This window comes from Natrix helvetica, assembly GCF_964273705.1.
Source record: "Natrix helvetica genome assembly, chromosome: 15".
NCBI lineage: Eukaryota > Metazoa > Chordata > Lepidosauria > Squamata > Natricidae > Natrix > Natrix helvetica.
In genome coordinates this window covers 1107250-1125219 of record NC_138565.1, presented here as the reverse complement: position 1 = coordinate 1125219, position 17970 = coordinate 1107250, and the positions used below count along the sequence as shown (strand labels likewise).

The 17970-nt window shown below is 49.4% G+C and overlaps 1 protein-coding gene across 1 annotated transcript; it reads right to left on the bottom strand.

Moving 5' to 3' along the window:
• Positions 1-1347: 1347 nt before the first annotated feature.
• Positions 1348-17902, bottom strand: ZER1 (zyg-11 related cell cycle regulator). Its single transcript, XM_081967372.1, has 16 exons — positions 17740-17902; positions 15506-15786; positions 15242-15392; positions 14429-14859; positions 13251-13427; positions 11847-11961; positions 11594-11740; positions 9379-9552; positions 8817-9032; positions 8255-8296; positions 7881-8000; positions 7540-7655; positions 6605-6793; positions 6242-6339; positions 5822-5924; positions 1348-5452 (listed from the first exon to the last, which is right to left on the bottom strand). The coding sequence occupies exons 2-16, from the start codon at positions 15661-15663 to the stop codon at positions 5395-5397; spliced, it is 2295 nt and encodes a 764-aa protein (XP_081823498.1). The 5' UTR covers positions 15664-15786; positions 17740-17902; the 3' UTR covers positions 1348-5394.
• Positions 17903-17970: the final 68 nt, after the last annotated feature.

Genomic DNA, 17970 nt, shown 5'->3' with positions numbered 1-17970 from the left:
GTAAAAACAAATTGGGTATAAACTATAATATGGGATCTGGGGAAAAGATTTATTAATTTTATTAATTTTTTTTGTTTAGATTTTGTTATAAAGATGTAATCTCTCCTGGGTACTTATAAATTCTAGTAATAAATTTTTGTCTAGATTTATTATAATATAAATATAAATGATTCTAGACAAAAGCACGTTTAAACAAATATACTTAAACGAGAATGATGGTATAGTGATGGTATAAAGATTTTTGATTTAAAATGTACAATTCAATATGAATGAAGTATAAAGAATGATTGTAGTAATGCACGAAATTTATTTGTAACCAATCGACATACTTTCTGTAAGATGCAATGAAGAATGTTTTCATGTGTGTTTAATTAAAACAATAAAATTATTAAAAAAAATAAAATAAATAAAAATTCGCCATCCAGGGTTCGCAAAGGTGGTGTCCTGCCATCCGGAATGGGTAAGGGGATCTTCAAGGTCATCCATTCCAACCCCACTGCGTGCCAAGAGAATGATGAGCTCGTTCCTTGCACAAAACACACTGGCCATATCAACAGAGGGGCCATTTTGCCGTCTTTCCAGAAATGGGATACAGAACGCCCATCTTTAAATGGTGTTTTGTAAAAACACAGGAGATAATTTGCACTCCCATACGTTAAAGGTAAAGGATCCCCTCGCACATCTGTGCTAGTCGTTCCCGACTCTAGGGGGCAGTGCTCATCTCCATTTCAAACCCGAAGAGCCAGCGCTGTCCGAAGATGTCTCTGTGGTCATGTGGCCGGCATGACTTAATGCCGAAGGTGCATGGAATGCTGTTACTTTCCCACCAAAGGTGGTTCCTATTTTTCTACTTGCATTTTTACGTGCTTTCAAACTGCTAGGTTGGCAGGTGGGACAAGGAATGAGAGCTCACTCAGTTATGCGGCGCTAGGGATTCGAACCGCCAAGCTGCCGGCCTTTCTGAACAAGCTCTGTGTCTTAGCCACTGTGTCCCTTCCCATACGTTGTTCAGAAGTAAAATACGAACACCGCATAGTTGTAATTTCAAATAATTTCCCACTAAGCCCAGACAGAAGTCCATGCCATGTCAACACCTCCCATTTCACATTCCTTAAAAAGCCCCAGGAGAAATTTGACGTTTTCTCAGCAAAATTTTAAAGTATTTTTCGTTTAACCCAAGAACTCTTCCGGCCAAACCAAAACCAGGGAGAAAAATTTCTTAACTCCTTCATCCTGGGTAAAATTGAAGAGCTTTATTTTAAAGGTAAAATGTACTGGTGAAAGAGCAAACTTTCCCTGCAGATAAATTCAGAAGATTGCATTATATATTCACAACGAGCCCAAGAGAATAATTGATTTCCTCGTTTATTGATGACATATAACAGCAAACGGAAGAATTAATAGCTGTCCAGAATAAAAATGTTTGCGTCACAGATATAGGACCAAGGAAAGGCTCTTCAAAGGGAGAGGATAGGGAAATTAGCTTAGTTAAATTTACAAAGGATTTTCAACCGCTCTCTTTCCACGTTTCCGTTACAGCATCAGCAGCAAAAGCTAAAAATCCAAATAGCAAATGACTTCAACTCCCAGAATTCTCAGCGATGGCTGTGCTAACTCTTGATGACTTTACCCGTCTCTGTTAAGTATCTCCAGTCCTATTTCATTCTTTCCTCTGAAAACTACGACCACCTCTTCCTCTTGGAAGATCTAACAAGCCCACACCTTAAGACGCACTTTTCCAGGCCAAGGAAAACCCAGGATGTATTTTCCTTCTAAAAATCAACCACAGTCTGCCTTTCTTCTGATTCAGAGGAAGACGCGCCAATAATTCTCCTTTTTCAGGTCCTCACAAAGCCAGGTTTCCTTATTTTATTACATTTGTTTGCCATCTCACCACGAGGCAACTCTGGGCAGCTTACAAAGATTAAGCCAGGTTGTTCCTTCGACCAACTGACTCCCAACCAATGTAGTGCTTTCTCAACTGTGGGCCAACTGAAGGTGAGTGGACTTCAGCTCCCAGAATTCTCAGCGATGGCTGTGCTAACTGGAATTCTGGGACATGAAGTCCACCTGCCTGGGAAATTGCCATCCCTGAAGTGATGGCTCAAATTCCCTTTATCAATAAGGTCATCAGGAATCAATTTCTTCTGTCTTCCACTCACGAGGTGGTTTTACCACTAATCTTGCTCTAGAAAGGAATATAATACCTACTGGTAGCCTCTATCTATCCAGAAGGAAAAAATAGATAAATGGATAAACTGATCAATTTGAGGGCACAGTTAGGAGAACTGCAAGAAAAAAAAGGATTTGGTGGGTGGATTTTCTATGCCAGATGTTTTCTGGGCCCCAGATGTTGTGAGAGGACCGCTCCTGACTCCAGTGAAAGGAAGAAGCAGCTTACCTCCACTCAAATGTCATAAACAACCTCAGGATTTTGTGAATCTCTTCCAAGTCTGATCACACAACAATTGGGGAGGAGAGCTGGAGTATGCAAATATTTTGGGCTTCCTTAAGGTCATCTATGCTTTTTGGCTGGCTGAAGACCTCCACAGCACAGACAACAATCCTCCACAGATTGTTCCCCAACTTGGTGTCCGCCAGATGTGTGGGATCGCAGCACCCATTGGGCTTCACAAGCCAGATATCATTTTAAAAACTTCCTGTTTACGTATTATTCCGATTTCTTGGCTATTCTAACTCTAAAATCAGCCAAAGTGCCTTCCAAGGAAAAGAACGTGAAATAGAGAAACTGGGAACTGTTTTAGCACCGTGTCCTAGTCAGAGGTTTGGGTCTGAGATTTGCTGAGGGAATGTCCAGCTTTGCAGCTGGCACGGCTTAATTTTATTTATTCAGGAAGGGCTGTGTGTGGATTTGATTTGAAATAAAATGCAGGCCAATCAATTTCTTTTTTTTGGGGGGGGGGGGAAGCTTATTGGAAGGCCACACACTGCAAAAGAGTGGGAACCTGCCCGTTTCCCTTCTCCTTTCCTCTCCTGTCTCTCTTCCATTAGAAACCCATCAATAAAAGAGGGCGTTTAAAACTCAGGGATGCCGTGAGGGGTCTTTGGTGCCCCCTGAGCTTGGCTGTTTTCCTGCAGACGTTTCATTACCCAAACTAGGTAACATCTTCAGTGCTGGAAGGAGGAGGAGAGAGCGAACCCATCTCCCTTCTAGCCCTGATGATGTTACTTAGCTGGGTGATGCAACGTCTGCGAGAAAACCACCCAGCTGAGAGAGCACCAAGGGCCCCTCAAACCCCGATCAAAAAACCTGGGTAATTTCCCAAAGCATTTTGCACATTCAGCTTATCCAAAGTAGCAGCAGCTGCGGCATGAATGCTATGATTTAAAATGTGTCCGTCACTAAACGGACAAGCAGGTTAAAAACTGAAGCAGGCTACCCTGTTGAGAGACCCACCATCTTCTCCATCAAGAGAGAAATTTCATTTCTGCAGAGGGAGATCCTGCAACCTTCGGAACTGTCGTTTTTTTTTAGCTTGCAAGAGACATAAACGTTCCGTTTTCACAATGGTCTGCCTTCCGCCACAGGAATTCCCCCCCCCCCAACAAAATCTAAAGCTAGGTTTAGAAGTACACCTGGGATTAAACCCAGGGCCTTCTGCCCCACCCTGCCCTCCCTCTGCTGGGCCATCTCTTTGACTAGCTTTGCTTTCCCAGGCGCTCAAATCAAAGGCAGGAGGGCAAGCTGGAACGCAGACATTCACAGCTGCATCTAATTCTCCCAGCACGCTGTCCAATTTAAGAAATTCTAGTTGGTGACGGGCGTCAGCAAGGAATCCATCAACGACATAAAATCAGGACGCGAGGAGGGGCCTCGGAGACCATCTACTCCAAACTCCATTTCTGAATATATTTTTTAAAAGGGTGTCCGAACAGAAAAATTACAAGTCAGATGGACATTTGAAGCGAAAGCAGGCATTCTCCCATGTGTGTGTGAACTCTCTCTAAGAAGGTGTCACCGATACGCTTGCGTTAAAAGCCATGAATCTGGGTTTCTTTAAGGAAGCCTGCGGAATAGAAGGAGGGGCATTTTGACAGACTTCAAACTTTTTTTAAAATATATATATATATAGATGCAAGCCTGGTTTTGCAACCAGTTAGCCAAACCTTTCTTGATTTGTGAGGGATAAGGACTCCCACCAAGCACTGATATATTCCTAAAGACCCCTTTTGGGAGATTCGGCCATGCTGTACGCTCCCTGCTGGAGCCAGCAGGGAAGGAGAATCTAAATCCACAAGTTTTAATCTACATGGCTTCTATCTGTCTCGGTTTTCTGCTCCGGACCCTCAAGCAGCTTGCAAAGAAACTTTTAAGCTAAGAGGAAGACTCTGCTTTTTCCACCTCATGCGTGTGTCGTCTAGGGAGCCAGTAGCTATCTCTGCCCTGTCTTCAGAGTGCAACAACAGGCTAACTTCCACGCGTGCTTGACGCTTCGCAGAGAAACGACGACTAACTTGAATCCCTTCTCAATGCCCAAAGTACCTGGTCACAGCAATAACTTGGCAAGATCTGCCAAGGATTACCTTTTTCCCCCCTCCCGCTTCCTAAAACTCCCGAAGGAACCTTCAACTGTGCACTGAAGTCTTCGGCTGTATCTGAAGGAGTTGGGGAGGGGGGGTAGATCGGCTTTGACCTACCTCAGTATTAACTGGCCCAAATTTCTTTGCTGCTTTTGCAAGAAAACGGGGAGATTTCAAAAGAGAGCAAAAGGGCCCCCCGTTCCTCCTTAGTGTTCCGATCGGAGCTGCTCCGAGGCCGTTCAGGTGGGTTGACCGCACCCATCGTTCCCAGCCCCACAGTCCTTCCTGATCTGGGGTGAGCAGCAGCTTCGCCGCATCTTTGAGCTCCCCCCCCCCCCCCCGGGGCGTTGCAAAAGGGGAAGCGACAGTCGGGCCAAAGGGTGGCACTGTGACTCCAAGGAGATCTTCCTGCTGTGTCGAAAAGCTCCACAGGTACACAAGAGCGTGGCTTTCCGTTTCACACAGTCATGGTACACACACACACACACACACACACACACAAACAAAAACATCAATCAGTACTTTTTAAACACCCTCCCCTCCCCTTTCCTATCTCAAACTCCACTTTTAAAGGGAAGCAACTGTAGTGTGCAAAATAAAAATGGTCCCTCAAAGACAACTGCTCAGGAGTGGATTCTCTAAAACGCCCCCCCTCCCCCTCCCTCATTTCCTGAGCCTCTCTCTCGCCTTCCTAACAATGCCCAGGTACGCACACTTCCAACACACCCCAGCACGCACTAAGGGCTTCTTCCGACAGCTAAGCTGGTGAGAAGAGACAGTCCAACCTATGTACAGGTGAATTGGAGAGGAGGCAGGCGCAGGAGGGCTGCACCTGGGACGCCACACCTGGCTCTATCTGGAGGTGTCCATGTTCTCATCCGTAAACTGACCGCAGTGTTCAATGACTTTCCTGGTAAAGGAGGAAGAGAGAGAGAGAGAGAGAGAGAGGGAGTTGGAAGACGCAGCCGACGGGCATCGCCTCTGCTGGGGAGTTTCTTAGTTTAGGGCAGAGAGAGGAGAGGGAGCAAAACTGCAGGAGGGCAGACAGGTTTGGGGGGGGGGGAAAGGGGGCCAGCTGCAATTTTTTATTTTGCCAGCTGTGGTGGATGAGGACCGACAACATAGTTTCCCAGTGTTCTCTGGTAAATGCCAGGAGGAGAAGGAAATAGGGAGGGGAGGAGGAAATGGGGAGGGGAGGAGGAGGAAATAAGGAGGGGAGGAGGAAATAGGGAGGGGAGGGCAGCCCCTGGGAAGGCACCTTCCCCCCAGCAGAGCTCACCTTCCCATCTCCTGGGTCTCTGCCCGTGCTGATGCCATCTGAACCATGTCCTGGAGGAGCTGAAGGCCCCCTTCTTTGATCAACAGGGGGCAGTATTTGTCCGCTGGAGAGGAAGGGAGAAAAAGGAAGCCGTGAGGGGTTGAAGGTCAATCTGAAAAACTGGGTCTGTATCCCCCCCCCCCCCCGCCTTTGGAAGACGCCAGATCCCGGCCACCTCCCCTGGGGCTCCCTTTGGGCACGCAATGCACACCAGGAGACTCTTTGGAGTGGCCCTCCCTCCTCCTGCCCAGCTCACAGGGCTCCCGTTTTCCCCAAATGCTCTTGGGCTCTTTAGAGTCATCGTTCTTTGAAGGGGCCCAAAAGGTGGAATTGGGGCAGGAGGGGGGGGAAAAAAAAAAACATTGGAAGGGGGAGACTTACGGTAGACAGAGACCAGGTTGTAAAGGGCCCAGGTGGCCCAGTGTTGGCTGACGGGGGAGACCCACTGAGGGAGGAGTCTCAGAATTGGTTCAAAGGACCTGTTTGAAGGGGCACAAAAATAGTTTAAGATCAAGGGGGGAAGACGGAAGGAAGGGAGGGAGGGAGGGAGGAATAGATGCAAGTGAAAAGGAAGGAAATTAAGGTAGGGAGGGAGGGAGGGAGGGAGGGAGGGAGGCCTCCTAGAGTTGTTTATAGAAACAATGAAGACCAGATACAAATAAATGAGTCATGAAAAATAACCCAAGCAGCATCTCTTCCAAAGCAGGCAGGGACAGAGCAGAGATCCAGGGGAATCCAGCCCACCTGTAGTTAATGTTTCGCCTGGAATTGACGTCCCAGCGTTGAATGGCCGCCCACATTCGGTCCACCACCTGGTCTCTGCTGGGCTCAGCGATCAGCCAGGCCTCTGGCCCGTCGAACATGATGTGGGAAAGGACCCCGCAGGCGTTGTACGACACTTCGATCCCGTCGGCTTCACTGTCTAATAAATTGCTGTCGCAAAAAATGAGGTCGGGAAGTCAGGATTTCGGTTCCCCAACAGTGTGAGGTCAGGACCCCTTAAAAAAAAGCAACAAGCCATCTCCACAGCCCAAAACAATTGCAAACCTGGACAGGGGGAACCACAGAGGTCATCTAGTTCAGCCTTTTCAACTTTGCTCACTTGAAGTCCACACAGGGTGGCTTGCAAACTCTAGGACTGAAGTACAGGTGGCCCTCTACTTGAAACTGGTCCCTAAGTGAATCTGATGGAGCCCCTTAAAGCTGTTTACACCCCAGTTTCAAAGTTCTGACTTTGGCCCCCTCCCTGTGTCCACATGACCAGGTTTTGGGCACTCACAGCACCCCACTTACGAGTTTTGCCAGAGCAAATCAAGGGGTTTGCTTTGTGACTGTTTGAAAAAGATTGAAAAATGTTAAAATAGCCATGACTGGGAGAGACATGGGAACAAGGTCAGCCAACGAATAGGCATAGCAACTAAATCAGCCAATGGGAGCTTAAACAGACCTGTTTCTGCAATATAAAGCATGCAAATATTTTTTCTACGGACCACCAAAAGTTTCTCGCAGACCAACAGTAGTCCATAGACCACCGGTTAGTGACCGCTGGCTTAGAGGCGCCCTCAGTGTCATTGGATTCATTTCAGGATTTCTGGCTAGGCCTTCGTGACCGGGGTTGGCTCCAAGCACCCCCACAGCTGTCCTTTTCGCCCCACCGCGATGCAAGGGAGGGAATTCACCTGAAGACGCTGATGAACTGGGAGGTCATAAGTTGAGGACGGAGAGCTTGGACTTCGGCTACGTTGCCCAAAAGGCCCAGCATGTTGCGGTGCAGCTCCTGCTTGTTCGGAAACTCCTGCAGGGGGAAAAAAGCCAGGCCATCGTCACGGAACCTGGGCAGCCCAGACAGCCATACCTATGCAGGTAAGTCCTCGACTTACAAACACCGTGGAGCCCAGAATTTATGTGGCTGAGTGAGACATCCGTTAAGTGAATCTTAAGCGGGTGGATGGAAAAGGAAGGGGGCTTCCCCACGTTTGCCAAAACCGAGCCAAGAAATCAAATCAAATTCGACACGCACTTTCAAGCACTCCAGGAAGAGTTTCATGCCGCTGTAATTCAGGAACATCTCACAGTTGCTGGGCGTCTCATCGGTGATGTTCCACAAAGCGCTCCAGGAGAATTCCATCACCTGGTCGCACTGCCCGAGCCGAGGAAGAGGGGGGAAACAAAACATTCATTGCCAGGAAGAAAAGACGAGAGGAGGGGCGATCCGGCAGAAGCAGTGTGGCCCAGTGGTTAAGGGTTAAGGGCAGGGTCCATGAAACTTCACACCATCCCTCTCTCTCCATCTGGCCAAACTCCCAGGGGGGGAAATGGAGGGCAGAGCATTCCCCTTGGCTTGGGGCGGAGTTGGTGAGGTGGGATCTAAAATCGAGGAAATCCGAAACTTACTATTTTATCCCCCAATTTCTTCTGAATGAGCCTCAGCATGGTCTGTCGGAAGAAAGCAAGGAAGAACTCAGATGGGAGGGGGCTGAATGGCAGAGGTGCAGACTTTGCCTTGGGATGCTTTGATGAGAAAAGGTTTGGCTGCCACTTTTAACAACGCTTAGTAAAAGGTTGCTCTTTTCTGAGTATCTTTTCCCCCCCCCTCCTGATTCTCCAGCCAGGGACCCAGAAAACCCCTGAATCCCCAAATTGGATGTCCCTGAAACCCAACATCAGAAGACTGGATGCAGGATCCCACCAGGGCTCCAAAGAGTTGCGATGGTCACACAATCACACTTTAGGCTCTCAACAAGCACCCTGCATTTAACTGCCCAGTGCAGCAAACACAATTTTTTTTAAATGCAAAGCGTTAAGCGATTCCTCCTCTACCTCCCCCCCCCGCGGTGAACAAACTTGTCAAAAGTCTAACAAGGGCATAACACAACGGCATCGCTATTGCCGCCACCCCCGCCCCACGTGAGCAGGAGGAGGAGGCCCCGAAAGGTCCGTCTTCAGCCACACCCACCGTGACGAAGCCCATCCGGCCCACGGCCTCCTTGTGGTCGTTGTCCACCTGGCAGACCAGGGCGTTGCAGAGGTGCACGGCGATGCGCTGGATGGACTCGTCCTGCCGCGTGGGGTTCAGGATGTTGAGCAGCAGCTCGTTGACCTGCCGGTACTGGAATTCCAGCTCTTCAGGGATGCTAAAATTGCACAAGGTGAGGCAGCAGTTCCTTTGCACCTGCGGGCGGAAACACCTGGATGAGCCGGCCATTCAGACTGACCGGGGGTGGGGTCTTTTTAATCCCTTGAAGTTGAAGGAAAATTATACGTCCTAGTAGGACTCAAGCAACCCTCGCAAAGCCAAAAAGTAGATGAAGCTCAAGAAGCAAACGTGATTTCAGTTGCTGGATTTGCAAATGGGCTCAATTGAACAAAGCTGCAGAAACACCCAACGTTCCCCTCAGCCTCCGCAGCTTCTAGCGCGACTTACCCTAAAGCCCAGGGGGACTCAGAGGTCCTGAAACTACTATTTTTCAGCGGTACAAACATCTGGAAAAGAGCAAACAAGGGACAAAGATGCTCACCGTGACCTCCTGGTAGGACTCCATGCCGTTCAGCACCACCTGGATGACCTGTTGCCGTAACCGGGTGCTCTGCTGGGTGCGGTACTCGGAGTTGGTGAGGTAGAAGAGGGCGGCGCTTCCCGTCACCTGGATATTCTTGTCGTACTTGTGACATTTCAGGGCAGTGATGACCAGCTGCAGGAAGAGGAGAAAGGGTGTTATTTTCATGCCCTTTTGCTCTTCTGGATGGTATGTTGTGGCCCACCAGAGTCGGACAGTGAGGAGGTTGGGGAGGAACATGGGCCAGTCCTGGAGTCTGGGGAAGGCTCTGGTGAGGGCTCTGTGTGTTGGAGGCAGAGAGGGGGCCAGGGCCATATGCCAGTTATCAGCTGCCTTCGGAGTCAGACATCTGTGGGGCAGAAGAACAGCTGGAGCCTGTTCCCAGTGTGCACATGCGCAGAGTTGCCAGACAAAAGGAACAGCTAAAGAACAGGGGTGGACTTGGGAGAAAGGCCACAGGTGGACAGTGAATGGCCCCTCCCAGAGGGAATAAAAGAGGAGTGGAGTTTGCAGGAGACAATTTGTTCGCTTATTTCAGGAGTGTGAAGATCTGTCCGTCAATCTCAGAGACTCTGTGCCCAGTCTTTCCTTGCACAGCGCCTCATTTGGAAAATATTTACATGGCAGCTTTCCAAGATAGATAAGGTCTGTATTCATAAATATTCCTTTGAAAGGCTGTTTGCCAGGCCTTGGCTGAAGGTGAAGGAGAGGAATTCACATTCGTTTAATCAAAGGGGTTTTGTCGGGACCAGGACTCTGCCTCCTGCTTTTTGGGGAAGCCCAGGTCAGAACAGGATAGCCTTCGACTTACGAACATCCCTTGAGTGACCAAAGCTACAATGGCACCCAAAAGGAAAGACATATACCTAGTCCTCAGACTTACCACCTTTGCCTCACGGTCTTGTGATAAAAAGTTTGGTACTTATTTATGACCTTGAAGTGTCCTGTGGGGTCAGGTGATCGCCAGTTTTGACTGTCCGGCAAGCACAGGGTTTCCCTTAAGGGCTTGTGATTCCCTCAACTGCAGCGAATTGCTTAATGCCCGTGATATAAAAGGTCAGAAAATCAGACACGGCTCGCTTAAGAACCACCCTTGTTCAGCAACAGAAATTCTGATCCCAAAAGTGTTTGTAAGTAGAGGACTACTCCTGCTCCTTTTAGCTTGGGGGTGGGTGGGTAAGAAAAGCCGCTGTTGGAAAACAAAGAGGGGAAGGAGGGGCGCTGGGAAGCCAGCTTCGTTTCGGCAGAGAGGTCTGGCACCTGCTGCGTTTGAGCCCCAGGGGATTGGGGAGAGAGAAAAATAAGGAGGCAGCTCTCTAGGATTTTCCTTGGTAGCACATAAAGCCCAAAGCATCATTAAATTGAGCTGTGGAAAAAAACTCCCCCAGGAAATCAAATTGGCCTCATCCAGGATGGTCTACAAACAGGCCTGGAAAAAGATCTGATTTTTGCCCCAGTAAGGTGAACCAGTACAGATACGTCCTCGACTTACAACATATCTGTCGTTAAGTAAGACAACTGTTAAAAGTGAGCTTTGAAGACCTTTCTTGACAGAGTCGTTAAGGGAATCTCTGCAATTCTTCCGTTAGTAACCTGGTTGTTAAGTGAATCTGCCTTCCCCATTCTCTTTGTCACAAGGTCGCAAAAAGGGATGGCGCGGCCTCAGGACACAGCAACGGTCATAAACAGGAACCAGTAGCCAGGCCTCTGAATTTTGATCCCATGATCATGGGGAGGGGGATACTTCAATGGTTGTAACTCTGAAAAATGGTCATAATTCACTTTATTCAGCGGCATTGTAACTTTTGGCAGAAGCTGGGACAAGTCACAGGAGCTCACTCCGTTACGCAGCGCTAGGGATTTGAATCACCGAACTGCCGACCTTTCTGATCGACAAGCTCAGCGTCTTAGCCACTGAGCCACAACGTCCCTTACTGTAACTTTGAACGGTCACTAAATGAACTGCTGTAAGTGAAGGGCTGTCTGATAGCACAAGTCGTCCCTTTGAATGATCCCTAAATGGCAGGTCTACCTGTAGACCGATAAGTCCAATTCCTTGCTCAATCTTCCTTTCTCAAGAAAGGCAAGCAGGAGAGAGCTGGGGCGGCTTCCAACAGGAGGCTGGGCTGACCCCGAGCCCCTTCCCCCCTCCACCCCCTCCTGGCAGCCCCCTCACCTTGAGGGCTCTCAAGAGCTGGGTGCAGCGCTCGATCCGCACAATGTCGAAGAGGATGTTGAGGGCTCGTGATGTGATTTCTGGCCGGTGTTCGGTGTAGGCCTCAATGGCGTTGAGAACCTGCTCCTCGTTCTTCTCCCCGGTCACCTGGCGGGGTTAGAAGAGGAGGCGGGTGAGAGGCCGGGAAGGAGGCAAGCGAGGAAAAGCCTTCGACACACACACACACAGATACCTGCCCGGGCTCTGCCGTTACCTTGTAGGCCGGGATGTGCAAGACGTGACAAAGAGACACCTCAAACAGCCCCAGGAACTGCAGGGGCCTTTTCAGGTTCCGGAAGGGGGCGATGCTGCTTTTCCCCGGGTTGGTGCTGAAAGGACGGACGGGAGAAATGAACAGGCAGTGCAAAGAATGCAGCATCATACAGTTGGGAGGGACCTCGGAGGTCATCTACTCCAAGGGTCCCCAGATGTTCGGACCTCAGGGACCACTAAATCCATCATTTTAAATTCCGCAGACCACTAACATCCTCTGCCTAATGAATAGGTGGGCGTGGCTAGGTGGTCATGGGTGGGGCGTGGCCATCTCAAATGTCACTCACATCGAGGGGCGCCTCGCCGGTCTCTACTCACTCCTCCCCTCCCAGACCCTTCTCACCCGCCCAGCTCCTTAGGGCCCCAACAGGAAGCAGTTGCTGGAGAAAGAGTTGGGGGCTCTAAAATGGTACAGGGTCTCCTACTTGTGCAGGGGAGATTGAAGGGGAACAGGCCTCCCCAACCTTTCGGACCTCGGGGACCACTAAATTCATAATTTTAAATCCCATGGACCACTAATATGACCTGCCTAATGACCGGCTGGGAGGGCGTGGCTAGGTGGTCATGTGACTGGGTGAAGTTGATGTCACTCACATTGAGGGGCACCTCGCCAACCGCTGCTCGCCCCTCCCCTCCCTGCCTGCCCGCCCGGGCTCCTTAAGGCCCCAGAAGGAAGCAGTTGCTGGAGCAAAGCAGCCCCAGGAGAAAGAGTTGGCAAAACAGCCCAGTTCAAATTGGATCTGACCAAGGAGGAGGAGGCTCAGCAGAAGCACCTCACTGAGGACTAGGAGCATAGGCTTTCCAAGCAGAGGGAAGACCTGTGGGAGTGCAAGGTCAGGTACCGGCGCCTGGAGGCTCAGAGGGCTGAGATGGTCAGTCACTTCCAGGCCATGATTCGGTCCCACTGGAACGAGGCCCTCTGGCTCTTCACCACCAACGGCCCTTCCCTCCAGCCTTCGCCCAAAGCCCCCCACCAGGAGGCCGAAGCAGACCCCAAGTGGGAATTTCTGACCCCCTCTGACCCCCACAAAAAGACCCCGAAGGGGGAGACTCTCTGCAGCCACACAGCCATTCATTGCACGTATCCGTCCCAGGGGCCGTAGTTAGAGAGGACCCTTCGTTTAGTGCAACGTAAAAAATGCAAATATTTTTTCTGCGGACCACCAACATTTTCTCACGGACCCCCAGTGGGTGACGGCTGTTCTAGTCCACCCCCCTTGCCAAAGCAGGAGACCATGGGTCATGAAATGCCTGTAAGCACCAAGGAGCCACCGTTCAAAGCTGAGCTACAAAGATTCTCCATGTTGAGACCTTCTCCCTTCATGGTCAGCCTTGTCCAACACACCTGGGCTGGTCTGTTTTCTCATCCAAGCAGGCGACGGTGCAGTTGTCCAGCATGGTGTGACCACAGATGTCCAGAGAGTTCAGGCTGCTCAGATTCTCCACGAAGAGATTCAGGACTTTGCGGGTCAGCTTAAATTTGTAGTAACTGGACAGGCAGTCTCGGGAGATGTCTAAATGCCTGAAGGCAAATGAGAAAGAGATTCTCCGTCATCCAGGTCACGGTTGTCCCAAAGTGCTTTTCCAAAAAGGCAACTGGGTTCCCTGTGTTTTTCCTTGAAGACGTTTCGCTTCTCATCCAAGAAGCTTCTTCAGTTCTGAAAAACTTCTGAAGATGTGAAAAAGTTGTCCAGAACCGAAGAAGCTTCTTGGATAAGAAGCGAAACGTCTTCAAGGGAAAAACCGAGAGAGTCCAGTTGCCTCTTCAAAAAACACTTTCAGGAAGCAGTCAAGTTTTCCAACTTAGATATTTATTAAATGGCCCAAGCTTTCGGGTATCTTTGCTGGCCAACAAAGCTTAATAGTTATATACTAAGGAGACTCCTTCTCATTTTGGGTTATTATATAGACCGATGTTTCCCAACCTTAGCAACGTTTGAGATGTGTGGACTCCGTACATCTTTGGCTGGGGAATTCTGGGAGTTGAAGTCTAGGCATCTTAAGGTTGCCGAGTTTGAGAAACTCTGCCATGGCTCTCACAATCACTTTTCAGCTTGGTAGGAAGCTGGTATGCTGGATGACCTTCTTGAGGAGAAGCTGCCAGCGTGGCAGTGGGAGATGGGACCATGGGACGGACTTGTGGGGGCAAGATCTTGAACTTTCAACTGGGTGGGGAAAACCCAGGAAGCTTTCAGATTCGGGTTTCCCCAGATGTGCCAACATGGCTCTCTTCATCAATGGGAACTTTGAGGAATCTTTTGCCTCGGACTCTGATTCAGTTTCGGATGCTATTTGGAACGCTGACATGCTGATTCTAATGACAATTGCATGCAAAGGTCATAAAACGATGCGCGTGAGCCATCAAGTTACTTTTTTTCCTGGAAATCCTTATCTAAAGGTCTTGTCTCATTTCGTTTTGTGGTGCCTATTCATTCCTGCTTTGTTCTTCGTTCTATCCTTCTTCTTGTTTTTCTCTCTCCTCCCCTACCTGAAAAACGCAGCAATTCTTCCGGAGAGACTGACCTGAGTTTCCGCAGCTGAGTGATGAGCTGAATGTGCTCCTCGGACAGATCCACGTTGTACAGCACCAAGGAGGCGAGGCTGTCCTTCCACTGGGTCAGGAAGTGGATGTCGTTGAGCTGGATCCCGGAGAGATCCAGGGCGGTGAGGGAGGCCAGCGGCCTCAGGAGGCTTTCCACGTTGATCCCTTCCATCAGCCGCCCCAGGTTGAGGAAACGTAGCCGCCGGAAGCCTTCAAAAGTGAAGTCCTTCACCAAGACCTGCCGGGTGGGGTTGAAGTCGTCCTCGCAGCCGCCGGGGTTCTCCTCCTCGTAAAAGAAGTTGGTGCAGCCAAAGAGGCTGAGCGACACCAAGGTGGGGCTGAAGCTGCCCAGGGTCTGGAGGCTCTTGGCCGTCAGCTTCTCGCAGTTGGTCAAGAAAAGCTCCACCAGGTCCTGCAAGTGAAGCAAAGGGGAGCATGAAGGGATGGGAGGAGGACCTTGGGGGATGAAGGGAAGAACTGCTTCCTTACCTAGGCTCAAGCCAGGCCTTCTTAAGGGGCTGTCATGTCTTACAGAAGACCCAATCTAGGATTTCAAAGAAGCATGCCTAGAGAAGGAGTATCCATGCAAACACCGTTATCCAATAGATGGGTGAAATGGACTGTGGGGATGGCCTTGGGGGGAGGAAGCACCAAGGAACCCACTCATAAAATCTTCAGGCTCCCTTCCTGGTTTCTCATCACCAGAAGCCAACGTTCTCAACTCAGACACACTCTGCAACGGGAAGGGGGTACAAAGAGATTTCCGATACGACGGGCAAGGACGGGTCCCTTACTTGCTTCCGAATGGCCTCCAGGTCTTGATCCTGGACAATGTCGCCTCGCAAGTGGATGCGGGCGAGCCGAGTGCTCCGAGGATCCGAAAAGAGACTAAAAAAGTTTTCGTTGTGCTCAAACAAGGTGTCTGCGTTTACCAGGTCCACGTAGCTGGGAAAGAAAGAGACAAACCGGCGTCAAGGCAGAGATGCCCTGGCGTTCTTGGCAACCCACCGGAAGATGTGGATGCAACCTAGAGAGAAATGTAAATATTTCTAACTTACTCGTTGACCAGCCTGTCGCAGATCTCGCTTGGAAGGAAAATATCCGTCTGGAGGCGGAAAGTCTCGTTGTCCAGCAAGTAGCAGAGAGTCCCTTCCAGGTTGTGAAGACAATAATCTATGCACAAAGTCATCAGCGACTCTGGGCTATCGGAAGCCATCTTGGGGCCGTGGAGGATGGGAAAAGGGGAAGGGAGAACGTGAAGTCAGCTTAGCGATTCCTCTCCTGGGGTTTTCCCTCCAAAGAGATTTCTGAGTGGACTTTGAAGTATATCTCAAGGCAGCTACGGTCAAAAGTAGGAAGAGAATGTTAAAATATAGGTAGTTCTCGACTTACGACATTTCACTTAGTGATTGTTTGAAGTTACAAGAGGACTGGAAAAACCAAAGTAATCATTCAGCCTCCCACAAGATAAACTGCGGTAGAACATTTTTCAGATGAATACAAACAGAAAGAGCAAAATGCATACTCTCTAGCAAACAACAGCCCGATAAGCAGGAATTAACACCAGACAAACCATCAAGCAGAAAACCATACTTTAATCAGGGAAAATATCAAGGAGAAAACCACAACCCTACCAACACTAGCAGGCCAAGTTATTGTATATAAAAAGGGAGCCAAAACCACACTGACTTGCGCTGATGCTAGGATAACAAAACATTTGCAAGCAAAGAACCAAACTCAGAAGCACCCAGGACACCACAGCTTCAAATTTGTATGACATGAATTCAGGGAGCTGAATTTTAATACATACCATATTAACACAACACCGTAGTATAAAAGAGGGGGGGGGAGGATTTTGTATGTTGTGTGAAGCTGCCCTTCCTGTTAAATGTGACTATGATCACAGCTTCCAAAGGTGGCTTTTATGGCTCATGAATCACAGCAAAGCATGCAGAAAGTTTAAAAGTCACATAAAACGCAGATGATTATCACGGCTGACTTTTAAGTTAAGGGTACATTTTGTTAAAAGAAAACGTAAAATGAGTTTATATTGGGTGTTCTACATCAATTCTCCCAGCCAAAGGGCCAACGTCACAAGATAATAACAAGGCAAGTTGTGCCAAATATAAAATTCCCAACATCTCAAAGCAGATTCTGTGGATGATGCCCAACTAGGAAAAATGAATTCAACCTCTCCATCTAATCCAGTTTCTTTTTCAATTTTGGCAATTTAACAGATTAACAGAATAACAGAGTTGGAAGGAACCTTAGAGGTCATCGAGTCCAACCCCCTGCTCAGGCAGGAAACCCTATATCGTTTCAGCCCAATGGTTGTCCAATCTCTTCTTAAAAACTTCCAGTGTTGGAGCATTCACAATCTCAGGCAAGTTGTTCCACGGATTAATTCTTCTCACTGTCAGGAAGTTTCTCTTTTAAGGAGAGGCTGGGGGAGGGGGGCAATTTTAAGAGGGGTGGGCTTCAGCCCCCAGGATTCCCCAGACAGTTGAAAAACACTGACCTGGACCATCTCACTGGGTTGGGAAAGGATGGAAAACCTTCGCTTTCAATAACCCCCTGCCCTTATTTTTATAAGCATAGAGAGGCGGGGATTCTTTTTTTAACTTTCAGTTTTCCTCCTTGATGATTGATCTAAATTATTTTGATCTAATAATTGATCTAAATTATTTAAATTTATTAAAATTAAATTAATTGATTTAAATTAAAACAATTGATTTGAAAGTCCTGCTTTTCTAGGTTACTGCCGTGGTCTTGGTTTGTTAGGATTCTGGAGGGGCAAAACCAACTGAAGAGCCCCTTCCTTAAAAGGGGCGGATCTGCAGAAGGATCCACCCCATGCATTCAAGATCACTCAAGGATCTCAACGGAGGATCCCAAGGGTTTTGTTTTGTTTTTGTTTTTGTTTTTCCAAGAGGCGACTGGACTGAAAACAAAACCCAGCTGCCTTTTGAAGAAGGGGGAGCACCTTTGGGACCACCAGGATCTGGATGACAAGAGAGATCCCACCAGATCCCTTCCAGCAAGGAAGAGGCCAGATCTGCTGCTCCTTCGGGCTCAGCAGGTGCCGGACTACAACTCCCATGCTCCTCCTCCTCAGAGCCAAGGGGAGTCTTCACACTTTCATGCACACTCACACACACTCACACCCAATCACATTCACACCCCCATCCGGGGAAGGCGGGGCTCCCTTCCCCTCCGGCGTCGTCAAGGGGGAGCCCGGGTGCGATGCCTCCCCCTCCCCACAACCCCGCGGGCGGACGCCCTCCGCACTCACCGGACTCTCCGCCTGGCTGCGGGGAGGGGGGGGCGGTGTGTGAGGGGGGGGGAAGGGAAACAAAGCTCCGCCGCGCGGCTGGTTCCGTTTCCGGCGGGGAGGGGCAGTTCCCACCGGGGTCCGCTCTCCCCGTTCCTTTTCCTTGGCGCTGGCATTGGCAGCGGCCGCCGCTGTCAACAAACCTCTGCGTCACTTCCGGCTGCCGTGACTCCCATCTCTTCCCCCCCCTCT